This window comes from Brassica rapa, chromosome A08, assembly GCF_000309985.2.
Source record: "Brassica rapa cultivar Chiifu-401-42 chromosome A08, CAAS_Brap_v3.01, whole genome shotgun sequence".
NCBI classification, from domain to species: domain Eukaryota; kingdom Viridiplantae; phylum Streptophyta; class Magnoliopsida; order Brassicales; family Brassicaceae; genus Brassica; species Brassica rapa.
Window position 1 is genome coordinate 13,448,746 of NC_024802.2, and position 11,626 is coordinate 13,460,371.

Consider the following 11,626-nt stretch of genomic DNA (forward strand, 5'->3'; position numbering starts at 1 on the left):
CTCCAAAACCGCAAAAACGTGTTTTCTCGCCAAAAACGTGTTTCCCGACAAAACCGCAAAAAACCTGTTTTCTCGCCCAAACCAAGAATTTGTATTTCCCCGCCAAAACCGAAAAATCTCGTTTTCCCGCCAAAACCGAAAAATCTTGTTTTCCGCTAAAACCGAAAAATCTTGTTTTCCCGCTTAAACCGCAAAAAAGAAAACTCGTTAATTTTGAAATAATTCTAATGTAAAGATATTAAATTAAATAATTAAATGTAATATAGTTAAAATTAATGTCAAACATATGATTAAATCAACATAAGGGTATTTTGGTAATTTGTTTGCTAAACTCATTTGAATGGAAATGAAAATAAAGAAACAAACATAAGATCCATTTAGATGATTCATCTAGATGAGCTATGTGGATGGACAAACAAACAATCACAAAAGTCTGAATGGATCATTTGAATAGATCATACAAATGAATCATTTGAATGGAAATGACAAATGGTGAAACAAACGGCCCTTTTGTAGAAGATTGAATATTAAGCTTTCCTTGATCCAAACGTTTCTTCATCTTCACCGGCTCGTCCATGTACCAGCTCGATTCAGCATTCCTATGATCGAAAATGATGATGAATGTTGAATATACCAAAGTAAGGGATTCTATTAGACTTATTTATACGCGATCTTTGACAACGGGATTCTATTAGATAAGAAATTTCAGTTACCCTGTTTTGTTTACGTAACAAAGCAAGTGAAACTTGTTGTCTGTGTTTTGAAGAATCAATAACTTCTAACAAAAATTTTCCAAATATCAGAGATATAAATGAGACAAAAAAATCAAAACTGAAGCTTGAAGTTGTTTCCGGAGATCAATGGCGTTAGTCGGACGTATCTTTTGACGGATTGTCCTTGAAATTTTAACCCAATCAAAGCTCCATAATCAGAATTTACAGCCCAGACATCACACCATTACTGCGGCTTTCAGAAATCAGAGATTGAGACAATCGAATTTTAAAAATCGATTTTAGTGTTTAAACTTGTCTTTGATTTGGGATCTTAAAGTATAGTATGTTTATGGGTCGGGTATAATTTGGTAAAGTGTTGACTTCAAACCGGTTTCTCGGTTACATTTCTATATTTTACGGTTTGGACAAGTGATTATATCGAATACTGTAAACCGTGGGTAAATAAGTTTAAATTTTTTCTCTCATGGATATATTGGAATCTAATATACCGAATGAGGTAATAGTTTAGAAGACATAATGTTATAAGATACTTCTTGTGAGAAAATAACTCGTCGATCCTTATAGATCTAACTAAAGTAAACCGATTTTTAATATCAAATGAAACGAAAATTAAAGTAGTTTTATTCACAACCCTATTTAATAACTAAATATGGCTGAATCACCATGGTAGCTGGCCGCCGCACGTATAGTTGTCGGCAAGGCAGCCGCCTCTGAGTTTTTGAGCATGAGTTTACCTTCTTTTTTTAGCATGAGTTTACCTAAGAAACTCTTTTAAAATATTTCATTATAATCTTCTCAAATCCATTATTTAAAATATTTTGAATATCCGTACATTTAAAGTATATTTTTAGAAAATCAATAATACTAATTTAAAAATATATATATAAATACATGTTTAACATAAATTTTGTTGTTAAAAAGGTTATTGTTTTAATAAAAACCACTTTAAATTTCACACTAGATACATCCCCAAAGTAAATAGTGTCATCAGAGTAGAAGGTCTCGTAGACCGTAGTGAATTCAGAATCATATAAAACGAATGACATAGTTGAACTTATACAGGCAAATTCAATGTTAATCAAAATAAGTTGAATATTTATTCAAAAATAAAATAAAAATAAAAACCTGATAAAGCCTGCAAAACATCACTGAGTTTAAAAACCTGATAAAAGCCTGCAAAGAGTACACAACAAGTAAGGGCTTTAATCATCAAATTGGAGAAGAAAGAAAAAAGCTTGGAGTAGTTTAAGTTAATATATGGCCTTCCCTGTTCAATGCAATAGCAACTTTCTTCAAGATAACTTCAACACTTTGGTGTGAATTCTCCAAAGCTTTGGAAACAGCTTGCCATTTCTCACCATGCTTTGGCTCAGAGACCACACATCTGTTCAAAACCTCCTTTTGCCTTTCCTCGGAGCCATGTTGAACCTCGAATTTGTAATACAACGCCCAAAAATCTCCGTTATCCGGGTTAAGTTTCACGGTACGTTCAAAATATTTTCTAGCTTTATCCACTTTCCTTTCTCTCCAAAAAATTTTAGCAACCGATGCAGTAACATACCCTTCTTTAACACAATTCTTCTTTAACGCATCCTTGATCTTCATCTTCGGGAGAGGACACTGCGGCGCCATTTCGATATCAGCAGCTAAGAGGATACCACTTTTGGGAAGCTCTTGAAGTGCCTTTGACATTAACCTCTCTGCTTCTTTCTTGTTTCCATGTCTTAGTTCAATACGAATCGCGGCTAACCAAAGCTCGTCTTCTTTCGGACACCTTTTTCTAGCGTTTGTGAGAATGACTCTAGCTTTATTGAGTCCGTTCAGTTTCTTCTCTACAAGATCAGCTAGTGAGAGACACAATGGTATACACTGAGGACAATGATTCAAACCAGACGAATAAACTCTCTTGGCTTGTACTAGATGGTTAAGCCTTTCTTCGAGCTGTCCAAGCATTAACCAAAGCTTAAAGAACTTCGGGAACCGCTTCACGCCTTCTTCGAGCAATCGTCTCTCTTCTTCGACGTTTCCTAGTTCCCTCTCGAAAACCGCTGATTTCATCCATACTCTCCCTGTTCCTCCTCTCTCTCTTGCTTTCCCCAGAATCATCCTTGCTCTTTCCAATTCTTTATTCTCAAACTCAAGCTTGAAAGCAGCGAGCCAGATTTCCTCAGAGTTTGGAATCGCGGCATTGGCTTCTTCTAAAATAACCCGAGCCGCGGAAACATCTCCAGCTAGCCACTTCTCTTTAGCACCCATTAGCCAAAGAGCCTCAACTTGAGGCAAGTACAACACAGCTTTACGCAACACTGCGTCAAGAGACTCTCTACTCCCATGGCTTCTCTCAAGATCTGCAGCCTGAATCCAAATACTCTTCTTACTCAAGAAAACAGTAAGAGCATGCGCGTAAATCGCTCTTGCGGTCTCTATAGAACTTCTCTTCTCACATTCCTCTGCATCAGCAACCCAAGTTCTCTTCCTATCTTGTTCCTCAACGTTAAAACCAATAACATTCTCAATAATCGCCTTGCACGTCGCAACAGCTCCGGTTCTCTCACAGGCCTCAGCTTCTTCTATCCACCTTTCCCGGTTAATAACAACCCCTTCACTCTGCAAATCTTTCAAGCCTTTCTCAATAACCGTTCCCACTTTATCGGTGTTCCCATTAGCTTCCTCCACCTTAGCTGCAGTAATCCAAATCCCGCGCTCTCTAGGAAGCGTTACCCTCGCTTTATTCAACAGTTTCTTCGTATTCTCATACGTTTCAAGCCTCGCAAGCGCTAACCATAGCTCTACATCCAAAGGACAACACTCCACAGCTCTGTGAAGCAAAACAACCGCATCTTCTTCATTAACCATATCAACAAAAGTCTTCCATAACCTAACCGAATCCGGAACATTCTCCAAACCTCTCCGCAACACTAAACTCTTCCTCGCATCATCCTCCAGCGCCGAAGCCTCCAACCATAGCTTCACAGAGTTCGGTATCTGCTTAACTCCTCTCGCAATCACCGCTTTCTTCTCCTCTGGCTTAGCCAATCTACAAGCTTCAATCCAAACATCCTCCTCCTTCGGACACTCTTCACATCCTCTCTGAATCCGAACCCTGGCGACTTTCAAATTCCCCGCTCTCTCTTCCAGCCTAGCAGCAGCAATCCAACCGTTAGGATTCTTCGGGTTCGACATTGTTACACTCTTTAACAAAACTCTACTTCTATTGACATGAAACACATCAGGAACCTCCGCTTCAAGAGTCTTCAACTCCGTCAAGTATCCTTTCGGATCAACAGAGGCTTTCCCCGAAAACGAATGAGAACACTCATCAAGCTTCAAAGACAGCAATGTGCCTCTCCCTTCACCTACAGCAGTCAAATCTAATGACTTATCCAAAATAACCGAATCAGGAACAGGCACAAAGCTCTCGAACCTCTTCTTCTTCTTCTGACGCGAGTAATTCGCAGTTTCGGGGATACTATCCCATTCTTCAGCAGAAACATTATCTAGCTTCCTCTTCAAATCCGAAAACTGCTCGCAGATTTTCGGATTCGAAGCTCTGTAATTCTCGATTTCATCTTTAATTTTTGCTTCTTTAACATCTTTCCTTCTCGAATCCATTCTCTTATCAATAGCTTCCCATATCGCATCAGCTTCCTTGTCCTCCTCGTCGTATACGGAATCCGCGAACAATCCGGCGTCGTTCCCTTCGAATTCATCAAACGTGTGATGATTCTGATTCTGATTCTGATTCTCCTCCTCTTCAGCTTCGTTTATCGACTTCCCTGGTGCAATACGAGCAGATCCGATATCGGATCGGGTTGTGAATCCGGTAGCTCCACGGCCCAAACCTGCGACGTAGTTCGCCGGAGGGTTTGAGTCGAGGAGATCGAATCTTGCTCCGCCGCCGAGTAGAGGGATGTGGAGATATACCGTGGAGGAAGAACCGAATCCAAGATCCGATAAGGTAACATCGTAATCGTCACGGAGGTTAGGGTTACGGAGAGAGAGGGAGTAACGAATGAGGGATTGAGGAAGATGAGTGCGTTGGTGGATCAATTGTGAGAAGGCAGAGATTGTGGTTGAATTAGGGTTCACGTTGATCGATATGGTCTTCTCGTTCGGAATCGAGAAGAACACCATCTTAGAGGAAGAATCGAATAGTTTTTTTTTTACCAAAAAAATTAAAGTATCCACCACCGAGGGAAAGCGTATATATAGAGCTCTTTAAAGACCTAAAAGCAAAATAAAATAAAAATTCTAAAACGTGCTGGACAAGGAAACAAAAGAATAAATAACCAAAAGCACCTGTATAATAAATAAGGAAAACAAATACGTTTCTAGTGAAATAGGCCGTAAATAAATGGGATTTTTGCAAAATTGACCTACAACTTAAAGTCAAACACAAAACTAACCTTTTTTTTTTTTGAAAATTGGTTTTGTCCTATTCACCCCACAAGTTCATATAATTTACTAAAATGCCATCAATTTTTTTTTTTTTTTCGAAAATGACATTTTTACTCTCTCACCCTCATCATCTTCAAGTAATTACAAGATTGTCATTGTCATCAATACCACAACCACCATGAACAACCAATTTGAAGCTCTTAATGCTTCTAAAATCGATTTACCCTTCTTCTTTTTCCATTCTTGTGAACTAAACACAACATATCTCTCACTTTCTCTCCACAATGAGCTAAAAAAAACTCAAGATTTTGATTCTAAAATTTTTATGGTTCATAGAGTCATAGAAGCTAACGATTATGGGTGGGTGACTTCCGTTTGTGATTCTGTGTGCTTGGAGAAGCCTTATGTATGCTAAGGAACTTATTTCACCAATTTAAGGTATGACATCGAGTTTTTTTCCAGATCTGTTCGTCAGACGACTTACTTGGGAAGTCGTCTGGCTGTAGACGACTTACCTTTCAGTCGTCTGGCTGTAGACGACTTACCTGGAAGTCGTCTGGTCAACGCAGAGGTTATTTTTGCAATTGACTTTGAAATCTGTAACCTGAGACGACTGAAAATTAAGTCGTCTACTATTGTTTGGTTTCAAAAAAAATTCCAAAGAACGTAGACGACTTACATTTCAGTCGTCATAGGTTAGTTTTGTATTTGACTGGATAATTTCAGAAGTTTGACTTCCCTAGACGACTTACATTTCAGTCGTCTGGCGAAAATTAAAATAATAATATTTTTTTTAAAGTAAACGACTTACAATTAAGGAGTCATAGGTTAGTTTTGCAATTGAAAAAAAAACTTCAAGATTTAATTATACACAGACGACTTATAATTCAGTCGTCCACCAGACGACTTAATTGTAAGTCGTCCAGGATTTTTTTCCGAGATTCTGGTCAAACCTCGTAAATCCTGGACGACTTACATTTCAGTCGTCTCGTGGACGACTGAATTATAAGTCGTCTGTATATAATTAAATCTTGAAGTTTTTTTTTTCAATTGCAAAACTAACCTATGACGACTTAACTGTAAGTCGTCTACTTTTAAAAAAATATTATTATTTTAATTTTCACTAGACGACTGAAATGTAAGTCGTCCAAAAAGTCAAACTTCTGAAATAATCCAGTCAAATGCAAAACTAACCTCTGACGACTGAAATGTAAGTCGTCTAGCTTTTTTGGAGTTTTTTTTTAACCAAACAATAGTAGACGACTTAACTTTCAGTCGTCCGAAATTACAGATTTTAAAGTCAATTGCAAAAATAACCTCTGCGTTGACCAGACAACATATAGTTTAGTCATCTAGACAACTTAGATTGAAGTCGTCCACGTCTTCTCCACTAGTTTTTAAGTCTTCTACGTTAGTTTTTGAATAACTTGTATTTTTAAGAGTGATAAGTAACTTCAAGATATGTAAAACTCATATTTACAAAATATGTTCTCTCCCTTAGTTTTACTAAATTTGACTAAGTTTTTCAATGCAAACTTATAAAAAATATGATATGCTTTGACTAGTTACTATTGTTTGTTTCCATCTCTTACCAACATTCTTGTTTATTAAGATGAGAAAAAAGCCATTGGAGTTTATTATTGCAAATGAGAGATCCAAAGATAAGAAAAAGGCTACTGAAGTCTATTATTTCATTGATTTGTAAATGTGTAAACACATTGTTAGCACATTTAATACATCTTGGAAAACATTATTACTGATTTTACAAAAAATTCACAACTAAAAGAGTATACATGCAATTCATAAAACAGACCATAAACAAAACTATTATAGATCATTCATCTACAAAGACAAGCTTGAATTCCACTTGAGTAGACAAGACCAGACAACTTTTAAGAAGTCCAGACGACTTCTAAGAAGTCCAGACGACTTCCAGGAAGTTCAGATGACTTTGCCAGAAGACTTTTAGGAAGTTCAGACGACTTCCAGACGACTTTACAGGAAGTCCAGACGACTTTTAGGAAGTCCAGACGACTTCCAGATGACTTCCAGATGACTTCCAGACGACTAACAAGTAAGTCGTCCCAGAAGTCTTCCAGATCTGAAAAACCTGCATATTAAATCCAGATCAGAAAAACCTGCATATTCAAAAACGTTCAAATGACTTAAAAACAGAAAAAATGAGTGGAAGATTAGATAAATCTACCTTTACAGAACACACAAAAATACATATCTAAAAATAATAGATCTACCTTTAAATTAGTGGAAGATGAGTACCAAATAATTTAAAACCTGCAAAAAAAAAAATAGATTAGTAACAAAGACATGAGGCAAAATTGAAAAATTCATATAAAGTTTGGTGTTTTCAAGTCAAAGAGATTAGAGTGGGTTTGGAGAGTTTTAGTTTGGGAAAAAACTAAGAACTTTATACAACAAGAAGTTACCAAATGAAGAAAAATCAGACATAAGAACTTACCAAAACGCTCAGAAAAATCCAGACGACTTCCTGGAAGTCCAGACGACTTCCTGGAAGTCCAGACGACTTCCTGGAAGTCCAGACGACTTCCTGGAAGTCCAGACGACTTCCTGGAAGTCCAGACGACTTCCAGACGACTAACAGGTAAGTCGTCCCAGAAGTCTTCCAGATCTGGAAAACCTGCACATCAAATCCAGATCTGAAAAACCTGCATATTCAAAAACGTTCAAATGACTTAAAAATAGAGAAAATGAGTGGAAGATTAGATAAATCTACATTTATAGAACACACAAAAATACATATCTAAAATTAATAGATCTACCTCTAAATTAATGGAAGATGAGTACCATTTGATTAAAAACCTGCAAAAGAGATAGATTAGTAAGAAATACATGAGACAAAACTGAAAAATTCATATAAAGTTTGGTGTTTTCAAGTCAAAGAGATTAGAGAGAGGTTGGAGAGTTTTAGAATGATGAACATTACATTTTTGTTGCAGCCATTTGAGAGGAGGAGAGAGAATGTGTAAATTTTTCTTTATATAGGGAGACAAAAAATCCAATTAGATTAAATATTTTTGACTCAGACGACTTCCTGGACGACTTACATTTCAGTCGTCTGGTGAAGAAATTAAAACAGACGACTTACATGTAAGTCGTCCAGAAGAGTTTAATATTTTTAGCGGGAAATTAAATATTTTTAGCGGGAAACTAAAATAGAAGACTTTCCAGACGACTTACAAGTAAGTCGTCTGGACGACTGAAATATACGTCGTCCGGGTAAATTATTCAACAGACGACTGAAATATAAGTCGTCCAAACCCTAAACATAACCCCTAAACTTAATTATCTAATTAAACACTTCATAAAACCAAATCAAACTTGAAAAGTGTTTACTATACACAGAAATAAACACATATAGGTGAAAAAAAAATTTTAGTTTTCCAAAATCTAACCCTAACAATACATACAATAATACAACATATGTTTGCCAAACTCCTAAACCAAAGTATTTCATGATTCACTACTTCCACTCATATATCTTCAAAACAAATCAATTTTATCATATCTTAATTTATATCAGTTAAAACTGTTTATAATTACTTGATTTTTATTTTTTACGCATCAAAATATTTTTTTACAAGATTTATAAATTATTTTTAAAATAAACTGGTACCAGACGACTTACACTTCAGTCGTCCAGAAGACTTCCAACATCTCAGACGACTCAGACGATTTACTGGGGCTATATTCGTAAAAATGGCTTCTGTTTTTTTGTTTGGTCACAAGGGGCTGAGCTGTAATTTCACTAGGCTTTTAGGTTAGTTTTGCATTTGATTCAAGTTTGGGTATAGGTTTGGAATTAAAATCAAGTTGTGGGTTAGTTTTGGCAAAAACCCCTAAATAAATAGGTCAAAACTCAACGTTTTATGCTTATGCCTCGAGTATAAAGATTCGAGAAAAGTGAAAATACTTCACCGTGATTTTTTTTTATAAAAATAAATCATTTTTAAAATTTTTATATCATAGTGTGATACGTTTTTGACTTTTTGTTATAATAATCAGACCATATTTATAGTATTAAAAAAATCTCACATTTTTTTCGCAACAATTACCACTTTGATAGAAACACACGACAGAAGCGAGTTGAACTAAACGTCACTATCTCAAAGTTAACTTCTATAGAAGTAGGACAAAGTCACGAACCAGTCATTTAACCTTATTTTGGGTTTTTGATTGTAATTGATCGAACAAGGCTCAACGTTAAGTAGTAATAACGGGAATACATTTATAGAAAATTAGTTCTAGTTCGGTTTTTTTTTCTCCTGTAAACTATACTAGATTTTGACCCGCGCGCCTGCACGGGTGTATATTTTGAAAAATATGTTGATATTTGTTTTTCATGTAATTATTAGGATTTGGAAAAATGAATCCGATGAACATAACCGATACCGATCCAAAGATATAGTACCAAACCCAAACATAAATTGATTAAATATTCTAATTATTCAAAATTTTGTTATTTAGAGAACCGAATCTGATCCGAACCGAAGTATTTGGGTATCCGAATTTATCTAAAAATAGATTTATATACTTATATATATTAATTATTTTTAGATTTAACGTATATAAAACATCAAAAATGATACTTTTAAATTGGTTTAAATACTTGAAAATATATATAGATAGTCAAAAGTAAATATCTGAAATAGTTAAAGTATACTCAAATCACCAAAAATACTTAAAATAATTATTGATTTCGTATCCAAAATTTTAAATCAAGCCAATTGATATGTTAAGCTTAAGTATTATGACATATGTTATTCAAATTTATACGTAATATATTATTTTATTTATACATTTTGAGAAATTTAAAATATATAATGATTTAAGATTTTAAAAATAATTTAAATTAGTTATCCAAACCCAAACCAAACCCGCAAAGATCCAAATCGAACTCAAACCAAATTTAGAAACATTCTAATAAGGCTGAAATCTTTGACCCCGAAAACCCAAAATACAAACCGATCAGAACTAAACCCGTATGGGTATCCAAAAGCCCATCCCTAGTCATTATTATATATCGTATTTTATCATCATATAATTAATCGTATTTTATATGTACCATCATATAAGTAATCATATAATTAATAGTATTTTATACATACCATCATATAAATAATTACATATATTATATTTTTAAAACTTAATATGAAATATGAAAACCATAATTTGAGTTGGTATTTCAAATTGGGATTTGTATTATATTTTTCTTATATATATTGACAATATTTTTTTATAATGGTTATTGAAAAATAGTTTAGTAAAAATCCATTTTTGAATATATGTATATTTTTGAATCAATTTTTGATATAAATCAAATTTGAATTATTATTTTGATTTGAAATATGTATATAAAGTTTAAATTTTGTTTTATGGTTAGTTTAGAAAAAAAAATTTTAGGGAATTAGATTGACCCATTTTGGTATATTTTAAAAGTGGCCTAGATAACTTTCAATTTTTTAAAAAAAACATAAGCCCATTACTTTTTTTCTTAAAACTACTATCCTTGTTTTCAAACAAAAATATTTTTTTTTAAAAGACTGCAATCCATGTTTCCAAACACTCCAAATTTTTAAAAGTCCTATTCAAATCTCTAAACACTCCAATTTTGTACTTGAGTTTTAATAAGATAGATAGTTCAGTCTTTTGTTTTTCAGTTTTCCCTATGAATAAAAAAGCAAAAACACACTACAATGATCTGATTTCAATGCTCACAACTATTACCGTCTTATTATCTTCCAACCATGGCCTCCATTTTGATTTACATAAACTTATTACAAGACACAAATCCTGACATCACAATCATTCTCGTCATTATTCAAACATTGATACATCTTATTAATTAATTCTTTTATAGCAAATCCAAGTTCTGGTGGCATATACTCTTCAACTAAGCCGCCGGAATTGTGTAACCTAACAGATTCAAATTCAAGGTCATATGCTTACGAGTACAAAACAAATAACAAAAGATATTGAAGAAATATAAAAGGGAACTTACTTCCACATTTATAACCAGATGGAATCTTCTTGCCGCAAGAACGAGCAACATAAACAACTTTATCCATATCAATATAGTTCGTAACATCCCTTGAAACGTAGCGGCATGCACAAGGTACGTCGATAGGACGGATTAGAGCACAACATGACCGAGATGGCGGCGGAGAATTTGGTCCGGCGTTGCTGACGTAGCGTTGACACTCATTCATCAGTCCCGACACGTTAGCTCCACAGAACTGAGCTGTGGCCACGTTGACATTGTCGGAACCGATCATGAAGAATGCTATTGCTACAACCATGATAATTATCCTTCCACTTGCCATCTTTATTGTGTCTTGTTGTTTCTCTTCGTCAACGGTTTGTAATGAAATATATGTTGTGAATGTTTGGTCTGACGATGGATTTGTATATATAGCATAACGTTAATGCTCTGCTTAGTTTTTTAGGAACATACTTTT

General features: G+C 34.7%; 2 protein-coding genes across 2 annotated transcripts; both read right to left on the bottom strand.

Moving 5' to 3' along the window:
* Positions 1-261: 261 nt before the first annotated feature.
* Positions 262-5,239, bottom strand: LOC103834474 (protein STABILIZED1). Its single transcript, XM_009110541.3, has 2 exons — positions 1,860-5,239; positions 262-599 (listed from the first exon to the last, which is right to left on the bottom strand). The coding sequence occupies exon 1, from the start codon at positions 4,866-4,868 to the stop codon at positions 1,980-1,982; it is 2,889 nt and encodes a 962-aa protein (XP_009108789.1). The 5' UTR covers positions 4,869-5,239; the 3' UTR covers positions 262-599; positions 1,860-1,979.
* A 5,631-nt stretch (positions 5,240-10,870) lies between these two features.
* LOC103834475 lies at positions 10,871-11,626 on the bottom strand. Its single transcript, XM_009110547.3, has 2 exons — positions 11,170-11,626; positions 10,871-11,084 (listed from the first exon to the last, which is right to left on the bottom strand). Exons 1-2 carry the CDS (start codon positions 11,489-11,491, stop codon positions 11,062-11,064), a joined length of 345 nt encoding a protein of 114 aa, XP_009108795.1. The 5' UTR covers positions 11,492-11,626; the 3' UTR covers positions 10,871-11,061.

Bases quoted from the DNA above. Each gene is read 5' to 3' on its own strand.
- LOC103834474 (XM_009110541.3), bottom strand. From the start codon at position 4,868: ATGGTGTTCTTCTCGATTCCGAACGAGAAGACCATATCGATCAACGTG.
- LOC103834475 (XM_009110547.3), bottom strand. From the start codon at position 11,491: ATGGCAAGTGGAAGGATAATTATCATGGTTGTAGCAATAGCATTCTTC. The intron at 11,085-11,169 runs GTAAGTTCCCTT...TGAATCTGTTAG, and splicing joins ATCTGGTTATAAATGTGGAA to GTTACACAATTCCGGCGGCT.